Raw genomic sequence first — 23,681 nt, 5'->3', positions numbered from 1 at the left:
TGGAGCGTCTTGGTGAGGCCCAATATATTACGACTATTGACCTCACCAAGGGCTACTGGCAGATTCCCCTACACCCTGCAGATCAGGAGAAAACGGCCTTCTCCACCCCCTCAGGTCATTTTCACTTCACTGTTCTTCCTTTTGGCCTCCATGGAGCTCCGGCCACATTACAAAGAGCAATGGACACTGTACTATCCTCACATCAGCAGTATTCTTCCGCTTATTTGGACGACATTGTGGTCTTTAGTAAAACGTGGGAAGAACATAAAGAACATCTTGAGAAAATACTCTCTAGTTTACGCGATACTGGGTTCCACATCAATGCTAAAAAAACCCGAGTCGCCTTCAAAAAGGTTAAGTACTTGGGGTACGTGCTCGGAAATGGACTAATTGAACCTCAGACTGAGAAAGTTAAGGCTATTCAGGACCTTTCCTATCCCAAAACCAAGAGGGAGTTGAGGGCTTTCTTGGGTTTAGTGGGATACTACAGGCGCTTCATTCCGCAGTTCGCTGAATTGGCCGGACCTCTCACGGACTTATTGAGGAAGACGCAGTCGTCCCCAAGGCTACCAGCCCCTGGTCCTAAAGAGTCGACCGCCTTTCAGGCCTTACAAACTGTCCTTACGACTTCACCTGTACTGATTTCGCCTGACTATAGGAAGCCTTTCGTTCTTCAAACGGATGCCTCTGGGGTGGGTATAGGGGCTGTCCTTTCACAGGAGGATTCTGATGGACTCGAGAGGCCGGTTCTTTTCATCAGCCGTAAACTCTTCCCCAGGGAGCAGGCTTACTCCACCATTGAAAAAGAGTGTTTGGCTGTCCGCTGGAGTGTGGAAAAGCTTCGGTACTATCTGGAGGGTCGTCCTTTTGTCTTGTATACGGACCATGCTCCTTTGACTTGGCTACAGCGTAACCGTGGCCACAATGACCGCATCCTTCGGTGGTTTCTTGCTCTCCAGCCCTTTCAGATTGAGGTCCGTCATCGCAAGGGTCGTGATCAGGGCAACGCTGACTTCTTGTCCCGGTTTCCTCTTTCCCCCGATCGGGGAAATCCTGGGGGGAGGATGTGTCAGGGGGTTCCTACCTGCCACAACTCTGCTACTGATGTTTGTCCCTCTTCGTTTCCGCCTCCGCGGACACAGGATGTTCGTGTACCTTCCACAGCCGCCTGGGCTTACCCCGAGGCGGGGCCTTCGCCGGTGACGTCGTACCCTGATGTCCAATCATCTTCCACGACGGCGCTGATAACGCGAGTTTTTCGAACAGGAGGGCGCGAACGCTGGAGCAGCCCAGGAAGCACCGGACGTCTTCGCCGCTGGACGGAAGGAACCCGGAACCGAATTGCCCGAAGAGACGGGAGCAGGAGACGGGGAAAGACCGACCGCAGGAAAGCCAGGAGGCCAACGATACTACGCTTCGCCCAGCCACACTTCACCTGGAGAAGTGTGGCACCGCAAGGTACGAGCTCGTATACGGGGACTGTTTCACACAGAGGGAGGAACAGCTAAAGGGGCGACTGAGAGTGACTAAGGGACGGGGTTGGATACGGTGTCGCCTTGGTTTAGAAACACGACAGACGGTGGTGGTCCCTGGTGTTCCCTCACGCCTTTGCCCTACCCTTTCCACATATCGGATAAAACAAAACAGTCCAGTAATGTGGCGTTTTCTCTCTTTCTTTTCCCTTCCGCGCCACGCCACCTGGGAGTAAGAAGACGCCTTTCAGACGTACCATCCGGGACCCCTGGCCTGACGGAGGAAATTTACTTTATGTTTGACCTACAGCTTTGTAAACGTGTGAACTTTGATTAAACCCTTCAGTGCCACTATACTTTCTTCTCTGGTTTCTTGCTATCCCAGCATTAGCAAACCTCACATTCACATAAGTATTTCCACTTTTTAAGAGGAAAATGTGTACTTTCTCTAGAGCAAATTACAGCAAAACACAGCCAGCTGCTGACCTGAGAAATTATCGTTTTCTTAACAGGGGCTGTACTGAATGTCAAGAAACATCCCCATTTGTGTGTCCCATACTCCTGGAAGAGAATCAAATTCACATTTCAAACACAAGAAGAAAAAAAGACATGCAACCCTACCTGTTAATGGCATCTTTGATTAGCTGTATGTGTCTTTAATGAGCTACTAGTTTTAGAGCCCATCTGCACGAAAATACACAAAGAGCACTAGAAAAAATGCACACAAAGACAGACAATTCTGGCCAAGCCATGCAGTGCATGCATCAAGCAGGTACCTCATCACTGTGAGCAGGAGGTACAGCAAGCGAGAGAGAAGTGCGAGCATCCAAGCTGGGGCCAGGCACACTGCTGCAGAACCTGTAAACGTCGCAAAGCTTCAAGTATTCCTGAGGTCCGGGGCAAGGGAGATCAGGCTGGGGGTAGCAAAGGGGGCAAAAGTGGGGGAGAGAAGGAAGGGGCAGAGATCAGTAACATGACAACCGCACTCCACACTGGACACCACAGGATCATGTGCTGGTCCAGGAGCTTTTTCTTCTCAAACTGGGCAACACTGCAAAAGACCACCACCCATCCCCAAAGACATTCACCAAAAAAAACTCAAAGACATTGCCACACCACGTAATCTGTGCTACCCAGTTCATCGACTGTCAACTTCTTCAAACCCCATTCAAGACTGAACACCTCTGATGTGCGGAATCCCAGGGTTGAGCACTGGGTTGTGTTCAAAACACTTAAGCCATTCACCCTACAACCCAGGTTTATTATCTGGAGAAAGGCATGTAAACAGACACAGTAGGTATTGGATTATAGGGAGACTAAAGTACAGATAGACATCATGATAAAGGACGAGGAGCTGAAACAATGATAGCAGGATGGACCCGCCAATAATGGAGAGGTGAGAGGATAGATCTGCAAGTGATGGAGGATTGAAAACTGGAAATAGACTTGCCAGTGATGAAGGTTTAAAGCTGAAAATATATATTGGCCAGGTTTTAATGACTGAAAGAGAGGGACAGATAGATAAACCAAAAAGAAGGAACGTGAAAGAGGTCGAAAGACAGATTGTTTAGTGGTGAGGAGTGAATGAAATAGGATATTTTGGCCATAAATGGAGGATTGCAAGTGGAGACAGCGTAGATAAGCCAATAATTGAGGACTGGAAGAGGCGAAATTTACATCACTCAATGACTGGGAAGTGAAAAAGAAAGATGCATATATGGGCCACCAGTGAAGGGAATTTAAATAAGCGAAAGGATAGATTGACCAAAGTTTAAGGATTGAAAGAGGTCGAAGGGCAAGTAAGGAAACAATCAAGGGAAGTGCAAGCATCAGAAGAAAGAATTGACCTATAATGGAAGACAAAGAAGTGGAATGATAGATCGGTGACTAGGGAGGATTTAAATATGTTGACTGACGAATAATGGACAAGTAAAAGATGAGGAGGCTAGATCAGCCAATAATGAAGGGTTAGAAGAAGGGAGGATAACTTGGGCAAAGCTGACAGAACTGAAAGAGATGTAAAGATACATGAGCCAATGAGGGAGGAATGAATGACGTAGAAGGACAGGTTCACCAGTGGTGGTGAACTGAAAGATGGGGAACGAAAGATAAAGCAATGATGGGAGAAGGAATAAGGAAAAACTGTAGCAGTCACTGATGGAAGGAATTGGAGTAAATGTAAGGTTTGACTGGCCAATGATGGCGTACTTAAAGAGATGGAAAGGTCAACAGATGAAGGAACCGAAGGAGAGGAAGATGGACAGACCAAAGAGTGAATGAACTACTGGATAAAGTGGAACAGGAAATGCACAGATATATAGACTAAAGGATGAGAAGTTGAGAGTAGATTGAGAAATGGATTAAGAGGGAAAAAGAAGTGGTGACTGTCGTCTATATACATTTCTGCCATTAAATGGGGGCTCATAAGGAAGAGATGCAGGATAGAGTGAACAATAATGGTAGTGATTGAAAAAGATAGAAGTAAAAATCTGCACATACAGAGGAAGAGGGATACACTGGCCAATGATGGAGGACTGAAAGGATAAATAGCTATGACACCTGGACTGAATTGAACAGCGATGGACAGACTGATTAATAAAATATACTTTATGTCCTTTCTGATCTCAGTGAGGAAAAATAATTACAATGAAATGAGAGTGACAATGGACAAAGAGTGAAAAAGAAATTGAAGATTATAGTAGCCTACTGATCAGGAAGCAGAAGTCTCAAAGTATAGATCAGCTAGAAAAGAGGGACTGAAAAAAAGATGTAAAGATAGTCCGATTAATGTATCGAGAAGAAGTGACACAGTTGTGGAAAGAAATATCAACGTATGGATATGGGAGAACAGTAGTTGGGAGAGTACACTGGCCAATTGATTAGAAAATTGAAAGATAACAGCCAATGATTGGAGGAGGTCTGCAGAATAGGGCTGTAAAAGACTTGGCATCTTAGACACAAACCAAAATTCAGTACAGCAAGTGGTTGAACTTTTTGGTGTAATTGTCTGGATTTTCCACCAATAAGCAAAACGTTTTACAATGTGGCTGTGGGGATAGAATAAATCTTTAGCCTATCAGTCTGTTATAACAATCAAGAGCCTCTTTACATATGATATGTATGGAGTACAAATTCTGTCAATGTGTTGATGGCAAAATGTTTAAACCATGTTATTTTTCTTTAAACAAAATTCCCTACCTTGCTGAAGAGGAGCTAGATTGATCAACAGAGGAGCGGAATTGAAATTTTTATCTAAAGATTGATCAGCTAATGGACGGGAGGTTGTACAGGAGATGAAGTACTGTGTGGCCAAAAGAGTGACTGACCTGTGGTCATATGACAGGAGGTTTAAAGATGAAAGAATGCACTGGATAATGGATGGAGATTGATTGGTGGGAAAGGAAGGATAGCCAAAACAATGATTGGCTGGTACTGAGATGATGTTAAAGAGAGTCAGAGTGATTGATTGACAAATGTATCTTTCTCCTTATCAAATCCACTGGTCCTTGGGAAATAGAAAGATGAAACCAGAGAGATGCTGAAGGACAGATTAACCATTTTAAGTGTATTAAAGAGAAAATGGAAATAAAGATTGGAAAAGCATTTTGAAGATTAGATAAACGATTGATCAATTAGTTGAAGGAACAGAAAATGAGATGAAGTATGGCCTAGAAATTAATTGGCGGCTTTTAAATGAAAGAATCATTGATTAATGGTTGGGAAGATAGAAATGGAGATGGAACAATTAGCACTGAATAGGGTAGTATTCATTCATTAGTGGGTAGGGGGAATTATGAGGGAGAAGAGAAATATTATGACCAACATACTGAAGCTACAGCACAGAGATGGAAGGATCGATCAGGCAGTGGACTATAAAAAAAGAGAAAGATCGAACAATATCTTGGCCACAAATCGGTAGTATTGAAATAGAAAGTAAAGAATGAACAACAATTGGATCGGTGAAGGCAGCAGGAGATGTAGGCAATACATTAGGCATTTGATGGAGAGTACTATGTAAGCTGGAAGGATACCTCCACATTTTATGAGTGGTATGAAAATCAGGTGGATGGTTGGTGCCAAAGATAAGATGGAAAGACGAAATGGACACAGGGGACAGAAAGTGATGGACGATTAGCTGGGCCACAAATAGCTGGGAGATGGCAGAGCAACAGATTAGTGGTATTGAAGAAGAAAAAGAAGATATAACGGAATGGAGAACGGATGCGTATGTTGAAGCTCACCCACTTGATAAGAGAATGATGGATAGGCAAAAAAAAGCATGCCTATAAAAGAGAATATTGAAACCGGCAAAAGCCAGTGATACAATGGGCGAGTGCACGGAGGGCCAGAAAAATCAATCAGAAGATCAATGGAGAATTAAATGATGAAGGATGGAGGGGAGTGATAAAAGCTATAATTTATGAAAGCATGGGAGGAAGGACTACAAGTGCCAGAGACAGCACTAAAGCAAGAGTTATGAAGAGTAAAAAATATGCAAAAGAAGAAGATGGCAGGGTGAGAAGAAAAGGTTGGAGGGAAGTGGGGGGAGAAGAAAACGGAGGGAAGTGGTAAGCAAAACAAAGGGAACAAATAGAAGCAAGAGAAAGGTCACCAAAGCCATTGTGCATGGGTTGTGGGAGAAGAGCAGGAAGGATGGAATGCACTAGAGAGAAGATTTAGAGAACAAAACAAATAAAAGAATATAAAAAGCTGGTGCGTGGGATGTGAAAAAAACTTGACAAAGAGGTGCATCAGGGAAGGGAAAGTGATGGGTGGATGGCGAGGAGATGGCAGCCTGCCTTGATGCACAATTGAGGAAGCAGAGTCCAGGGAAGCAAGACAAAATAGAAAGGAGATAGACCAACGGTGGAAAAAAGTGGGAAGTTTGTGTTAAATAACAGATCCCAGATATTGGGAAAACATGCAGAAATGTAATACAAGTCATATCGGACCATAACATTAATAACTATCAGGCCTTATAGGCAATTCAAACAATAATCACCCACAAGACTCTTCCCTCCTGGTTTTACATGATCTGAAAGGTTCATCCCTCCCGTGGCTTTAACCTGGTATGAATGAGGCTCTCCATTTCTGGGAGTTTTCCCCACACTTAGGAGTCACATGGCATAAACTGGGTTCTCCGTGGCTCTCTAAGCCACATGACAGGACAAGCTGTCCCCACCTTTGGGAGACACATTTGCAAGATAGCGGAGCCCTACTTTTCCAACTTCTATGAGTTACTTGGAACAGTCCACACCCTCTCAACCTCTGTGAGTTATATTGTGTGAATTATGTTCTTTAACCCACTGATTTTTATGTTGTGACCAAGGCATTCCATCACCCCAAGGATTACATGGTTTGACCCATTCCTCCTACTCTATGCAATGAGATCATCTCTACTAAATCGGTAGAAGTCACAGATTCAGCCACTGGTAGACATAGTTACTTGTTAGTTTGCAGCTACCAGACACTAGTGTTTTACACTCAATGGAACAGAGATGCAAGTTGTAGCTATTAGTATAATATTCTAACATCCACTGAACTAAACAGACAGTATTATGGAGTAAATTCTACTGATGGGTTATACTCCACATTTAGAGTTTTCCCCAGAAACTGGTGGATTTTCTTTTCCTTCCAAACTTTAGATGAGGTCCCCAGCATGCATCAATCAGAAAGGTTGTGTGGATAGTTTATATATTAACTCAATTCTCACAGCGTCCTCCGTCAGATAATCTGCTTGGAAAGTGTACAAGTGCCAAACCTATTAAGCCTCCCAGTTTGCATGTATGCAGCAGACAAGTGCCATCTTACCTGGGAGCCTGTTTGGACATATGGGACACACCCATGCATTTAAGTGTTAAGGTTTTTGTTAATGCCAAGAATAATTGATACCAGCCCTTCCAACACACCTTTTCCCTAAGCCATCCCCTTGTGGCCCTCTTCTCGAGAACCGGACCTGGAAGGGGTCAGCTGCAATATCAGTAATATGAGTGACCAGCGCAAGAAGATGGAGACAGATTTCCCCATGAGTCACCCTGGAACCATATCAGAGACATTGGTGTGACAGTTATCTACATTTTGACTATGGGTGGGAAGAGTAAACAAATATGCATCCATGGTGTTTGTCCAGTCTGAGGTCAACTATTAGTCCTGGGTAGATATCTTTATCTGTGTTCGTTTATATCTCTGTCTTGCTTCAGCCTGCTCTCCTCCTTCACCCTATTCTCTCTCATTATGCCAGAGCAAATGAGGACCAGCACTACGCATTATTGTACAGATGTTTATGCTCAAATGACCCAAGGAAGACAGGAAGTATCAGGCCCATCTTCTGAACCACACCAACTATGCCTCACTTGGTGGTAGTCAAGTGATGGAAGATCCAACGCCTATTAATATATTATTGCTATGCAACAGAAAAGACCCAGTAACATACACTTGTTGGAACCTTTATGACTAAACTGCATTAGAATATTTGTACAACCTTTAACAAGATAAATGTAGTATATAGATGCTTTTTTTCTCAAAGTATGTTTGTCTATTAGATTTCCTCAGTGGGCCTGAATGGAGAAACTGACATTGCTTTCAACAAAATCTGTAACTATGGAAAGTAAATATCTTGGTGCGATTATTTCTAATGAAGTAGACATCTATTGCAGTGTGTATGGTTTTTTATGCACCATGAAATTAGCAATTTATAAACTTGTCTGAGCTACGTAGTTACAGTTTTCAAATATTGTTTATTGTTCTATAATGTTCAGTGCATGCAAACCTTTTTTGCAAGAAGCAGTGTGGTTGCAATACAATGGTGAACTTGCTCTATCACAGACCTGCTCAGGAACATAACTTTTCTTATCTGTTGGTGTAGTTTTGCAGCTTCAAGAATTTTCTGGATTCACATTGAGTGCGTTATTCCGCCAGTTAGTGATTGGGTCCTGAATTCTCCTTACAAAACTTTTGTCCCTCTATCCTTTGTTTTTGCTTCGACAATCCACCATATGGTGTCCCCTTGTGACATTGTGCTTCCTCAGGAAGCTCCAGCCCGCCTTTGGTCGCCATCTTCAGATTCTTCCTTTTATTTTTGCCGTTTCCTTCTTTCATCTTCTTGGAGGAGGTGGGAGGGTTCACTTGTGAACTGACTTTGTAACAGTTTGTTACTACAGTGGTGGTTGGTTGAAGATGTACAATGATTTGAAAACAGATGTTATAAGGCTTTTTGTCCTACTTGTGCTACCTTGTTCATCTGAATATCCACACAGTAGTGTTTTGTGAATGTGTGCACTGATGACCAAGTAGCTGCAAATGTCTTGTAATATAGTATTTGCTAGAAAGGCAATGGTTGCACCTTTCTTTCTTGTTGAATGTGCACCAGAGTCTTTTATAATGTCTTTCCTGCGCTCCTATGGCACAGCTAAATGTTTTGAGCTATCCACCTTGCAATTGTGTTCTTTGTAAGTGGTCTTTCTAGAAAACTATCTGCAAACAAAACAAAGAGCGGTTTCATCTTTCTGTCCGCCTTAGTCTTTTCAACGTAATATATTACCACGCGTCTTGCATCTAGTGTGTGTAATGTCCTTTCTGAGTGTCTCCTCAGCTTCTGAAAATAACTTGGTATCTGTATGCTCGGATTCATGTGGAACAGAGATACTGAGATATAACCTTTGGCATAGAATGTATGTAGGTTCCCATGACAATTCTTTCCTTGAGTACTTGTAAATAAGGTTCTTGCAAGGCGAGTGCTTATAATTCACTAACTCTGCTAGTGAGGTAATGGCTACTAGTGTGAGCATATGCAAGGCAGCCTTGTGTAAAGATTCAAATGGTGTCTTCATCAGTTTTGCAAGCACTATTAGGTTCCACGTGGATGCTGGTACCTTTATCGAAGGTGCAATTCTGTTTGCTCATTCTAGAAGCTGCTAAATAACTGGTGCTGTAAAGAAGCATCTGCCAATGTGGCCTCTTGTGTAAGCCACCGTATTGCTGCTAAAAATGGACCTTTAAGGATGAATAAGTCAGTCTACATTCTAATAGACGTGTTAAATACTCTCTTATCTCTTGTATTATATTTTAATAAACTTTAAGGCACCAAAGTGAATATCTTTTCTAATTAGCTATATAACACGTTCTATTTGTTGGTTTTCTTGCTTCTCTTAGGACCGCCACTGTATTTTCTGGTAACTTTAAATGGCCAAATTCTACGTTTTCAGGAGCCAAGCTGCGAGGCTTTAAGACTCTGGTTCTGGTGAAGCACCCTTCCTTATGGCATAGACAGCAGATCTTGTTAGACTGACAATTTGTGAATAACTCCCTGGGATAGTTCTATAAGTTCTGAGAACCATGTTTGCCTCATCCACTGTGGCACGATTAGAATCAGGGTCATACCATGGATTCTGCATTTGCTGATCACTCTGTGAATTAGTGGTATCAGGGTGGGGGCGTGAAGCGTATGCAACTCTCCCTGACCAATCTATCAACAGTGCATTGACAAGGGACTTTTGGTTACATTGTCTGGAGTTCCCCGTCTTTGAAAGACCCTCTTGTGTACAGTTTGGTTTGGTTCCTATTTGTGAGAACATGTAGCCTGCCCGCTCAGTCGGTTTGCATCAATATTGTCTTTTCCTAGTAAATGGACAGCTAAGATCTCCACCTTCCTTTAAATTGCCCAGTTCCAGAGCTCTTGTGCTAGTCTCGACAATGCTAGAGACTGAATCTGACCCTGCTTGTTAAGGTAAAACATAGTTGTTGTGTTGGCTGCTTAGATCAATATTGCTTTGCCCCACAGCTCTCCCTGAAAGGCTTTTAATGCTGGGGACACAGTCTTTAACTCCAGGATGTTTAGAGGGAGCATCCTGCTCCTTCTAAACTCCTCTTACTTTGAGATTGTTCATGTGTGCATCCCATCCCATCTGTTATGGTCACTGTTGGAGTTGGTCTTGTAAATGTTTTTCCCTGGGTTATATCTGATCTGTTCCACCACGCTATCACTTTTTCTATTTGCTGCATGACAACCACCAAATCTTCCCAACTCCCCATTGCCTGTGACCACTGGTTTTGTAGCCATTCCTGAAATGGTCTCACGTGTAGTCTTGTGTTGCGTATTACGGAGATGCAAAAAGTCATCATTCCTAATAGATTCCCCACCGTCCTTACTTCAGAGCTTGTCCCTACCGGTACAGCTGTTTTTCCTTCAATACGGACTGTGTTCTCTTCTCACTGGGGAATAATTTACCTTGAATTATTTTATCCTGGCTCCAAGAACTTCTTCTCTTGTTCTGGTTCTGGATAGGACTTCTCCATGTTTATTGAAAATCCCAGCTGGCAGCCTTTATTACTTGCAGAATGTGATCCTGGCATGTCTTGAGTGAGTTTGCCCTTACCAACTAGTCGTCTAGGTAGGGATAATGTGCATGCCTTGTCTTCGCAGATATGCTGCTACTGCTGCCAGACACCTTTGTGAATGCTCTTGGTGCTGATTTTATTCTGACTGCCAAGAACTTGAAAACACTACCATGAATCTGAGGAATCTTTTGTAGCCTGTGTTCATGGGAATGTGAATGTGTACATAAGCGTCCTTTAAATCTACTGTTGCCATGTAACCCCCAGCTTGTAGTTGTGGTATTACCTCTTGTAGGGTTTTTTTGAATTTTTGCCTTTTTATAAACTTGTTAAATAAAAAGCCTCAGGTCTAGTTTTGGGTGTAATGTTCCATCTACCTTTTGCATTAGGAAATACGTTGGATAATTTCAGTTGTTTCTTACAATCTTTGGTACTAATTCTCTGGCCTCTTTTGTTAACATTTCCTCCACTTCCTTGAGTAGACAAGTTGTTTCCTCCTTTGAATGTACCTTTCTCCTTGAACACTTGCCTGGAGGTGGCTTGTCTAACTCTATGCAATATTTGTATTGCATTATGTTTAGAACCCATTTGTCAGAAGTTGTCTCCCTCCACTCCTGTTCTGCCTCCTACTGGTGTTGAATGTAGGAATTATTGATTTTCTATTTTTGCACCTTGGATTGTCTTTTGTTTTATTACTGCACTCTTGGATCTCTTTAGAGTGTCTCTTGTGATCTTGGTTGAGTCACTTATTTGCAGGGGGAGCTCCTCCCCTTTGTGGTTGTCCTCTTCCACGTTCGCAAAAGGACAGTCTTTCCTGCTTGGACTGCCCACCTTGTTGTTTGTTTGACTGACTTCTTCGCTGATATGTTTGATGGGAGGTTCCTGGGTGGAAGGTGCCCCTTCCTGTGGGTCTTAGTAAAGGTAGAGTGATCCTCTATGCATATTACCTCTGACTTGTAAAGCTACAATTGACTTTGTTGTTTCGTCGTCCTTCTTTAACTGATTTACAGCCTCATCTACTGCACTCCTGAATCATTGTTCTCCCTTAAATACTGCATTTAGAATATTAGTTTGTACTTCAGGTTTGAAACCTGAAATCCCTAAACAGACATGTCTTCTTTCTCTGAATCCCATCATCGGCCTGCTTGATGTGTAAGCTGCATCCAGTGCAGAATTTAAACATGGGTTGGTAATGTTTCTGCCATCCTCAACAAAGGTCCAGCCTTCTTTTGGTATTGTTCAGGGAGATGTTTAATCAACTCCTCTATTTCTTCCCAATGTTGATAGGCATGATAGTTGTGCAATGCTTGGAATTTGCAATACGCCATTGATTTGCAGGACTTCGCCACCTTTCGACCCATGAGGTCCAATCTCTTACTCTCCTTGTCTGGAGGATGCCCTGTTGTGCTTGGAATGCTAGCTCTTTTCCTAGAAGTCAATGTTATTACTGAATCAGCTAGGATTGGTGTTATACTGTATGTGTCGCTCTTATGTCTCGCTCTCGTTTCCATCTCGTGGAAGTCCATTTTATCATGGAATTTCATGACGCTTGAATTGGAACAGTTATTGTGCAGAGCATCTCCCAGCAGGTTTGCCTGGACTTACCTCTTAAATAAACCTACCTTTAGACTTACCTGGTGTGGAAGGCAACTTTATTTCACAGGCGACGTGCGATCCTCCATGACCCTGCAGTTTCACCTCCCAGGTGAAGGAACTTGATCACCTTAAGTTCTGCGGGGCCTGGAACGTCATTGTTAGACCTGCCTTGTTCTGGTATACAACGTGTCTGTTCATTGAGGCGAGGGCTGGTTGGTACTCCACTGATGTGAGTCTATTTCAGCTTTATTTCAAAATAAATAAGTGTTGAGGCATGCGCAAACCTATGCGTGTGGAAGAGCCTGAGCTCCCTCCGAGGTTTTAGAGCTAGATTTTCGCAACTCAGGTAAGTTTTATGCAGACGATGATTCTCTTACAATGGTTGGGATGTCTTTTTGTTCCCTTGAGTGTTGATGTCCACGATCTGGATGTTGGCATCCGTATCCCCAGCAGGTCCTTCGGCGAGGTTCTCCTCTTCGTCACTTGAGTCTCAAGTCTTGTAGAGACGGTGGAGAATGTTGGCCCTGCATGTGTGGCAGGCCCTTTTCTGCCACTCTCTTACTCCGAGTCTTCAATTAGAACACTGAGCAGGCGTTGAAGTCTTCACTACAATCGTCTACAGGCAGGCAGAGGTTGCAGACCGGGTGTTGGTCCTTCTGGGCAAATTTATGATGGCAGTTCTTACAAAACTGGAATGGATTCTTCTCCATCGCAACACACAGGGACCTTCCTGCATGTGCATTCTCTGGAACCATTGAAGAGAAACCTTAAACTTCTCAAACAACTTCTCTGGTACCTACTACAGATGTTTCCTTCCCCCAGTTAACTTTCAGTGAATTTCTTTTGATTTTTCGGTTCCTTCCAAATGTTCGAGAGCTTTCAGTAGGCATCCAGACCAGACGGAGGAAAAAAAGAACCTGAGATGGTGACCAAAGGTGGGAGCTTCCAGAGGAAGCACAATGATGTCACAAGAGGACACCAAATGGAGTTCTGTCGAAGCCCACAACAAAAAGTAGAAGGACAAACGTTTTATAAGGAGAATTCAGGACTCAACCACTAGATGGTGGAATAATGCACAGCATGTGAATCCAGAAAAGTTTCACACTTCAAACCTATTAATTGGACAGTGCTTGTGTCTTTGATTGGTTGTGCAGGCTGTCAGTTTTGCCAAGAAAGGCAATTATGTCAGTTATTTACCTGCAACAATAGCTTTGTACCCGCATTTGTTGCAGACTCCCTTACTACGCATAAGTTTGCAAAGTGGTGACTGCATCAAAAAGGTCCACTTGTTTTTCTCAATGTCTACAAATTGTATGCAACAAAAACAAAGAAGTACAAATATAACATAAAATATTATGTTATATTATATTTTGTTATAACATCCCAGCAAAGCTGCCTCACTTTAACCTTTAAGACCCACAATGAAGCGGACTCATATTAATCTTTAGGGTCTTTCTCGCGCCTGTAATCCCGCTGATGAAAGAAATTGCAGTTTTTTTATGTTCCTAAAAACGTTGTGAGGGCACCAGCATCCCGCATATTGTTAGACAACTAATTAGGGCTGACATCTACCCTTTGCGAACGATCGGTTCGCCCACTGTGTTTACAAATAGTCGTCACCTTGGCTACGCTATACCACCAATAGCGAGCCCTGTAACTTCTTCAGCCAGTAAGCGAGCCTATCACACTACGGAAGGAGTGTAGCACGTGTGCTTCTGACCAACCGGAGCTCTCCATATAACGCAACACACTCCTGCCGTTCGGTGCCTCCCCAGTCGGTTCAGACGCCGGCTAAGGAGTACCGACGGTTAGGTAAGAGTGTTCCTTTTCCTTCCGCAGCGATTCACACACAAATTTAGAGTGTGTAGGTTCACTAATCAGCGCGCATTCCGCCAGTGATTTACGAGCATCTTTCCTATATGGATGGCAATGTTATCTCTGCAAATACTTTTGCGGGGTTTATGAGATTGAAACGGGGTTATTAACAACTCGGCATACTCCGTTTTCTTTAAATCCTTTGCACACCTTAGTTTATGGAAGGTTTTTTGTATGAAGGTTTTAGCACACTTTGATAAACATGTTGTGATTCATTTTTACGTGTTCTATAGAGCGGTGCTTCACTCTACTCCTGAGCCACTGTCAGGTGGGGTGAGGTCTTCACATCTTACAGACTATGGTAAGATGCTATTTCTATACTTATTTGGCATTTAAATTGTATATCCAAATAGTGGACATTTAATTACACTATTGTTTTGAGTGTTTTGTCAGCACTGTCAGTCTGACCCAGCTGAAGGTCTATACTGATTGGACCTAGTCTTAATGTGAGTTTATATGTGTAGTTAGTCAGTCTGACACTTGACCCCCCCCCCCCCCTTTTTCTGTTCTGACCTTTCAGTGAACGACACTAGCTGTAAGCTTAAGACAAGACTCTTCACTTGGAGACTGCAGGTGACTTTTGTACTTGTCTGTCTTATACTGTTTCTTAGTTGTCACTTATTATTTATTTCACACTTTGCAGTAGCATTTGTTTGTAATGTGGTCCTGAAGAAAGCAAGGACGACTATGTCCATACATTGCTGAAACATGTCGACCTGGTTCCATCTGTAGACAGCGCATTTCTCAAACTTTCTTTAACAAATTTTTAATCTTGGTCAAGCGAGCATCATCCGAATAAAGTTTGTTCTGTGCTCCCTTATCCAATTTTATAATACACTTTTCTATGTTTACTTTTTCACGTTTATTGCACTGCACTCCCCAGTCACACCACGCCTCACCACTCATCAGTCTTATAGAGTGGTAGACCATACTATTGTTGGTGCAGCGGAGGAGACCCATTAACCACCTGGTCTCCTTACGTCTGCGTAAACACATACTTGCATGGATGGTCTTGACAAATCCGAAATGATGAAGGGCGGTTCCGAGTGGTGACTGATGGGTATCTCTGACCATCTATCGAGTGGTCAGTGTATATCACGCTTTTGTCTAGTCAGTTAAAGGGTTTTTCTTGTTGTTGGTCTGTTCCCTGCCCATTCTAAACTCACTTCTTTCCTAGACCCTCTGGTACTTCTTTGTTTTTGTTCTGTATTGGGGACTGTCTCCAGAGACTGGTCTTTAAATATTCCCCCGGGTCCTACCTCACCGTAGTGTTTTTGTTGTTACAAATTGTATGCACCTGGTAAATGCTCAGCAGATTTGAACTCCAAAAGCATCATTGTTGCCCAACAGTATAATATTATTAAAATGCTTATTCAGCTTGCCTCCAATATTTGGCACCTATCAGAACTGTAGAAGATAGACACTTGATAAAACATTGTGTATTAAATACATCTTGCAGCAGCTCAGAGCCTATCAAGACTAGCAGTAAATGTCTAATATTAGAATCATACGCCTGCCCCATCTTACCTCTTTTAAGGCAGATGGGCTCTTTGGAAAGGTCCTCCCACCAGTGACTGCATAGTATCGCTTCTCAAGGGCTGCAAGTGCCTCCTTCTCCTGCAACAAACAGTTAGAGCTACTTAGAAAATGAAGTTTCATTGAACTGCAAAACTAAGACAATAGACAATGCAGAGGGAGCAGGGATTCTAGACTCCAATTAATGTCTTCCTGCTGTTCAGTCATACGAGGTCAAAACATCAGAGGTTCTAGGTACAACAAAATTTGAGTAGTCAGTAATGTAAGTAAGTCAGAGGTTCTAGGTGTCAAGTGGCATCTCTGTTCTGCTCCAGCAGATAATGAAAACAGGTCAAAGCTTCTCAGTGTCACATGACCCGCTACTGCTTAGAAATGGGTAATACTTGAAGGTTACAGGAAAGACTTGTGTGAAGACAGAAACCCATGTGTTGGAAAAGGTAGGGCACTATCACGAGAGCAGAACAAAACCGCCACGAATTCCCAAATGACTCACCAGCCTATGGGATTAGATAGTGTGTTGGAGAGACTGTAAGCCTGTGATGCTTAGAGGATTGTGAGGATGCTTGCCAAGAGTATCAATAGGATGGTCCTGAGGCTGGGTGCAAAATTCTTTGATCCACCTAGCCGGTTCCAAGTTGAAATTCTCTAGCAGAGCACTGCTGTGTAGAGGACTGGTAGTGCAATGCATTTATCTATGAGAATCTTTATTTCATACTCCAGTCACTTTTTTGCTCTGATCTTACATTACGGCCTTTTTCATGTATTTTTTCACCTACACCAACTTCGAAATCATTTCTACAGTCAGTCTGCACCATTCAAAACTGAACTTTGATGCAACTAAAATGTGAGCCTATGGATTACACCTGCTTATCAGGACCTGCAGCTAACAGCATGGGTATTCGTTCAGGTTCCTCACCATTTCCAGGCTTCTTGGGGCACCCACTCAAAGATATTTGAGATAAACTAAAGTCACCTGCCTTAAGGTAAAACTGATGTGGGTGCAAGGCAGCACTGCACCATAAGTCTTTTTCATTGCGTTTTTCTGAAGGGTCAGGCCGATGAGCAAAAATCAATAAGTCTGCTCTGGGAAGTGGTGGTCAGATGTGGTTTAGCAGGGGCACTGTTGTAGGTGTTAGATGCAAACAGAAGTAAGCATTATGTATTCTCTACTCTCTAAGCTGTTAGCTACTGTCAGCTGTGATCAAACATGTTGAATAAGACGTCTTCTAGTTACATGTTACAGATGGAAACCAAGACAATTCTAAATTCTCGGTTTATGCAGAGAATTCTGTGACCAATGCGGAATTCATAATTTGAAAGGTTAAGAGCATCCCAAAGAGTACAGTGTAAGATAGGCTCAAATACCCACTCATTGCCCACTATGCAATGCCTCCACCAGCAGACGTGAGCTAGCAATACCTTCTGAAGTAGCAACAGCATGGCATTCTTCTCCTTGGTGACGCGTTCGGACTCCTGTGCAGCCTGCATGCGTATCTGATTGGCTTGGTTCTCCAGTGCTGCCACCCGCTCCTACAAAGACGTGAATGGTCAGAGAAGTGTGTTAACATTGCCAATTGTTACCGGGAACAATCACTTTCACTTCTCACCACAAGGTATGTACTCAGGCCTGGAGAGGGCAACCAGAGCAGACCATAACTCTTCCAGGTGCTCTACCTCTGCTCTCCAGTATATCATGCTCTTCATGAAATGTTTTGCTCTCTTGTGCATATGCTACAATCCTACATGTACTTTTTCCACATGCCTTCTAAGGCCATTACAGATGCTGGTGTCACATGTTCAGCCCCTCCATAATATATGCTGTCCTTCCTGACCCTATGCACACCTTCAGAACCTGCACTCTCACTTACACCCAGTGCTGGCCTTAGTCCCAAGCAACGTATTGCCATCCCACCTTCTTTGCTACTCACCCAAGCCACGTCACTCCAGGTTTCAGTTTACCACTGCTTTGTTGCCCCTCCAAGACCTGTGCTTCCTCTGTAGGCACAGACAGCTTCCACTGCCTTCTCGAAGTCTCACACTCCCCTTTGAATCTCCTTGGGAACCTGTGCTATCCCCTACAGACAATATGCGGCCCACTTTTTACATCACTGTGATACTCCCCGTCCACCAATTGACTCAATGATGCAACACACCAGATATTGGAGGAAAGCACTGCTGTGCTCTTCAGAAGCAGGATCCCTTATGGTCTCCCATCCTTTAGAGAGTACCTGCCTACGCCTCTATGCTGCACTCTTTAAGTGCCCAGTGTTGCTAAGCTGTCTCTCAACTCTCCAAAGTCCCCAAAGCCCCTTGCGACCCAATAACTTATTCTTGGCAGTGTCATGGCGGCACTGTGCCTTGTTCTGTAGCATATGGAGGGCTCACGGTCTAGTGCTGCACTCCATGGCCTCTCATAACTCCTTCCTCTATGGCGCCCCCTTACCCAGAAGGTCTTGGGCTGCTCTGGCTCCTTGCCCTCAAGCCCATTTAGCCACAGCGTTTCTACATCCCTCTTGGTAATGTGGTGATAATTCTGCATTGCTCTGCAGTAGCAGTGCACCTGGTCTTCTTCCTCTCCTCCCCAAGCCCTTTCTGTCCAGACAGGTTAGTTTCCCCTCCATGTCAAAGTCTGCCCGTACCTTACGCTTGGCGATGTTGCGGTGGTACTCGGCCTTGCTCTGCAGGAGTTGGTGGCTCACAGTCTCCCGTTCCTCCTCCAAGCGGCTCTCTTTCTCCAGCTGCTGGAACTCCAGGTCCTCAAACAGCTTGGTTTGTGCATCCAGGCTCTCCGCTTCCTTCAAAAGATACAAACACTTCTAAACTTCATCTCATTCCTGGTGCTTTCCTCCTAAACCCTCAAAACTGCCCTGCCCAGTTTGTATGTTCAAAGGCTCACACTCACTCTGCAACATATGAACAATAGTTACTTACCTGTAAACTGTGGTTCTCCAGTATTGGTGTCTTTCATAGATTCACATGCTTGAATATTCCCAGTCATCGGAGTGGGAGTCCAACGGTACATAAAATAGTAGTAAAAAATCACATATATAAAAATATATGTCATAGTAATAATAAGATAGAATTTAATAATAATAGAATGCTTGAAAGTACTATAGAACATTATTAATACATAAGGAAGCATTGAGGGAGAATCACTTTACTGGCATATCCATCAGGCTGTCGCACCCTCTAGAACCTTCTCCTCAGAAGCTCAGGCCCTCAGATTTTCGTAGCACAAGAGTGACAAAAGTGTCGAAGAGGAGAAGAGAGCCTCTGAGGGGAGGAAGGGTGGGTCGCATGTGAATCTATGAAAGACACCAATACTGGAGAACCACAGTTTACAGGTAAGTAACTTTTGTTTTTCTCCAGTATTGGGGTGTCTTTCATAGATTCACATGCTTGAATAGAATAGCAAGCAATAGCCAATATATCCATAAAAGGTTACAACTGTAATGCATGAACATATCGCATATTTAAACAAACACTATTAATGGTACACTGATGCGAAAATGCAAAAACCTTTTATGGCAGGAGGAGGGAAGCAACAGAGGCTCACCTTACTTGAAAAAATTCCGAAGCACCGCTTGACCCACAGCAGTGCCTGCACTGTCAATTACCTCCAGACAGTAGTGCCTCGTGAAGCATACGTCTGCTGGACCACGTTGCTAATCTTCAGATCTGATGGAGAGGCACTCCAGCGAATAGGGTAGTGGAGTATGAAACTGCCCTGGTCGAGTGGGCCCTCACCGGAGTAGGCAAGGGCTTGCCCATCTTTGTATGACAAAAAGAGATAGCTGAGGGGCAATGGTTTGTTTGGTCACTGGATGCACTAAAAACTTCCGCTCATACACAAGAAAGGTGGTCTGGCTTGCGAACGCAGCTGTTCATTGTATGTAGAATTTAATACATTGTTCGAAATCTAAAGAATGTAGAGTGCGCTCAGCTAAAGACTGAGGGTTTGGAAAGAAAGTTTCATAGGATGACTGGTTCATAAAGGTGAAAGTCAGATAGAACCTGTGGTATAAATAGTGGATTGGTGCGCAGCACCAGAGAATCATTTGGACGTTGAAGTTAAATATGTTTGATGGTAAAAGCTTGAATAGGACTCACACGTCGAGAAGACGTGAGAGCGAGTAGGAGGGAAACTTTCCATGTTAGAAATGTCGAATCAGAAAGTGGATTAGTTCAAAAGAAGCTTAGGGAAGCTGGGCCAATACGACGTTGAGGCGCCAAGTAGGCTGGGAATGCCCGATGGGAGGGCACATCCTGTAGAGGCGCTAAAAGAACTTGTGAATAATCCGGGAGGAATAGAGAGACCGGAATCAGTCATGGCGAAAACGAGAAGTGCAGCCTGTACTTTTCAAGACGAAATGAGAAAAGGGCTGACTTTGCCATAAGCAGAAAAACAGGTAGGATTTGCTCTGGTGTAGCATGCACGGAATTGATGCAGACAGACTTGCACCAGTTATCAAAGTGTTTACCTTTAAGTTCATATGTCTAAGTAGTGGAGGGGCTCTTGCGTTCGCGAGAAAACCTCCCTTCAGTCTGAGGCAATGCACAAGTGAGCAAATTCAGAGTGCACAGGTTGAAGCCGCAAGCTGGAGGTCTGAGAAATGCGGATGATGAATCCGTCCGTACTGCACTGTCAGAAGGTGCCGCAGAGGGCGAAGCATGAAAGGTTTGCAGCAAGGTAGTAGGAGGAGGCCCGTGCACCACAGTCGGCGAGGCCCTCTGAGCACTAAGAGTGGGATGTGACATGGTTCGAACCTCATTTTCTGCTGGAGATGAGGCACAAATAGAATCGGCGGAAAAGCGAATGCAAATACTGTTGACTAGTTCATCGAATGCAGTTCCGCACAATCTTTTGTGGGGAAGCCAGATTGCATTGTATAGGCATTTGCGGTTGAGAGGCGTTGCAAACAGATCCAGGTCTGGTTGGCCCCCCGGGCATAAGATGTGATCCAGGGTCTGTTGGTAGAGATCCCACCCGTGGTTGTCCCAGGCGGATCAGCTGAGGGAGTCCGTCATGACGTTCGAGACCCTTGGAACATGTATTGCAGAAATATCAACGCAATAGTGAATGGTCTATTCACAAATGTGTTGTGCTTGTTTTGGCAACAGTGATCATGTACCTCCTTGCTTGTTGAGATAGCGTGTGCAGACAATACTATCACTATACACCAACACTGATTCCTCTCGCACTATGAAGCGGAAGGCTTTCAGAGCCATGAAACTGGATAACAGCCCCAAGCAGTTAGTGTGCGACGTGCATTGGAGAGGCGTCCATCAGCCTTTGATGGAAAAAAGCCTGAAGGTGCGCTCCCTAACCTTCCAGAGAGGCATCGTTGGTAAGGGTGAGCGGTGGAGCGTCCGAGGAGGGAGCGGCCTGCTGCGACACTGGGAGTGTGGGCCAACCAGCCCAGCGGTGTCCTCATTCGAAAGGCAAATAGGATGTTGTCATCGAATGGGCCAGATAGCTGCGGCCACTACGTGGCTAGCTCCTCTAGCATTTTCTAATGTGTAATCTGCAGTTGGGAACCAACTGGATGCAGGTGGAGGCCGTGGCCAGGAATGACTGAGGATCTACTGAAAACTGACCTTTTTTGTATGTAGAAGAACCACCAAGTGGGAGAAGAAAGCCTGTCATTCGTGTGAGACAAACACCTTTGCTAGGCTTGTATTAAATGATGCTCCGAGAAATATTCATATCGTAGCTAGGACTAGTTGGGACTTGTCATGATGTTTTGAAAATCTGGTTTTGAAACAGTGACTGAAAGTCTGGGTGTGCTGGACTGCCTGTTGATAAGAGCGAGTCATTATTATACAGTCATCTAAGTAAAGATAAATTTGTATGCCTTGCAGACGTAGACAGGCTGCCACTGGTGATAGGATCCACGTAAAGACAAGTGGAGCGGACCGAAGTCCAAAGGTAGGACCTTGAATTGGAAAGGTTTGTACCTATTGTAAAGTGTAGCCACTTCCTGTGCTGTGGAAAGATTGGCACATGAAAATAGACATCCTGGAGGTCGAGTGTAATTATAAAGTCGTTCTGGCAGTAGAACTTCAGGACCTTTTTGAAGTACAACATTTGAAAAGTTTGCGCAAAGATCAAAAATCAGGCGCCTCCTTTCTGACTTGCTTGTTGATGAGGAACTGAGAGTAAACTCTAACTCTGTTGATGGAGATTCGGAACCACTCCGACGGTCCCTGTGTGTATCAATATAGACACTTGTGCAAACGACTCGCGTAGGTGAGAAGGTAGAGGTCCCCCTTTGAAGGTGTAGCAAGAGGGAATTTGCCAAATTCTAGAGCGTTCCCTTTCGACACAGCTATTAGAACCCCAAACAGATAAATGGCATCGTTGACCAAATGGAATAAAAGAGAGAAATTCCAACGTCAGCCTTTTTGGGATGGATTAAGGGTGGGTTCTAAGGCAAGTCGCTGTTTCCTGGAAGAATTACCTCCTGTATACGAGTTGGAGTCGAATAATGCAGTTGGTTCTGATTGTAGGAGTGATACTGGGTGGAGCTCCTTGGAAAAGAGGATGTGGAGCTGCAACCTCGGGCACCACAAAAGGGCTGCTTTCTGTACTGGAGAGAACCAAAGGCACGGATAGTGTCTGCAGTGTCTGCTCAACATGTTGGCCAAAGAGGAATTACCCATAAAAGGTACGTCCATTATTTTAGTCTGACCCTCTGGGCGAAACAACCGAGCTTTCTGCCAACCTTGTCAATGCAATACTGCCGCTGCTGCGAGCTGTCTAAAAACTTGGAGACGCAATGTGCACTGCACGGTTTATTGTTTCTGATGCACTTCTTCCATTCTTCTGCAGTATCCATGAAGCGTCAGCCGAGGAGGATTCAGGAATAAGGGCTACCTGCGCCAACATGCCAGACTACCTCGGGCAGTGGCACCTGCCCAAAATGGCTAAAGAGTTGCCTGCTGAAACTGTGGTTGCAGCCATTGTGGAGAACTTTTTACCCCAATAATACGAGGCATCGAACTCCCCGGTCGGGAGAAAAACGTCAAAGGAGAGGCGGAATTCTGAGGACATCGCTGGGCCACCCGAGCAAAAGATGAGTCAGGTTGTAGTTGAGTGACAAAACAAGCAGGTGAATTGTCTGGCGTTTTAAATTTGTGTTCGAGGTGTGAAAGAACCGCCAGCGCAGATGTTGGGCTCAGGAAGAGTTGAAGACCTCTTGTCAAATAAAAGTTATCAGAGGAACTGAACGAACTTGTCCGTAGTTAATTGTAAAATCAAAGAGAAAAACGGTCTGCTTCTTTCCTCGTGACGAGGGGAAGATGAAAGTGAGTTGCCACTCTCTCCATGAGGAGGTTTGATCCTCCAATATCCACCGGAGGGTAATGTAATGGAGATTCAGGTGTAAAAGAGGGTATAACTTCGCTATGGAACAGGACATGGCAGCCTCGGCGTCAGAAAAACATAATTCTGGTCTTCAGGAACCAGAGGCTGAGAATCTGGTTAAGTTTTTTGTCAGTCCAAGAAATGATGGCGTTGAGTAAGGAGCCATCACGCCATCACATTGATGTAGCGGAAAAGCAGTTTACGACTAAAAAATAGGCTACAAAAGCATTGTGCATATAGCCAACTGGAAACTAGGTTAACCGTCGACGAATCCAACTGTTGACTGGGTCAACCGTCGATGAGGCCAACTATAAATGAGGCCACCTGCGTCACAGCTAACTGGCGACAACGCCAACCGTTGACGAAGCCAACCGTCGACGAAGCTTTCCGTCATCGACAAAGTCCACTGTTGGATAAAGTGGATAGTCGATGAATTAATTGCTGAATTTTAACGTCTACGGAGCTGACCATCGACGAGGACACCGTTGACGAGCCCACCATCG

General features: G+C 44.1%; 1 protein-coding gene across 19 annotated transcripts in view; it reads right to left on the bottom strand.

Moving 5' to 3' along the window:
• Positions 1–23,681, bottom strand: part of PHLDB1 (pleckstrin homology like domain family B member 1) — a 437,675-nt gene that overhangs the window by 110,756 nt on the left and 303,238 nt on the right. For 15 of the 19 annotated variants that reach the window (XM_086956734.1, XM_086956718.1, XM_086956719.1 and 12 more), the window contains 3 exons: positions 18,452–18,607; positions 17,232–17,342; positions 15,804–15,893 (listed from right to left, as the gene is read on the bottom strand). In XM_086956734.1, the coding sequence (XP_086812860.1) occupies positions 15,804–15,893; positions 17,232–17,342; positions 18,452–18,607 (357 nt within the window). Of the gene's footprint in view, positions 1–2,248; positions 2,387–15,803; positions 15,894–17,231; positions 17,343–18,451; positions 18,608–23,681 lie in introns of all 19 variants that reach the window. The other 4 variants (XM_086956721.1, XM_086956728.1, XM_086956729.1 and 1 more) reach the window with 1 other exon arrangement.

Source organism: Lissotriton vulgaris, chromosome 2_1 (assembly GCF_964263255.1).
Source record: "Lissotriton vulgaris chromosome 2_1, aLisVul1.2, whole genome shotgun sequence".
Classification (NCBI taxonomy): Eukaryota; Metazoa; Chordata; class Amphibia; order Caudata; family Salamandridae; genus Lissotriton; species Lissotriton vulgaris.
Note: the sequence above shows the minus strand (reverse complement) of the source record. Positions and strands in the feature narration are given on the sequence as shown.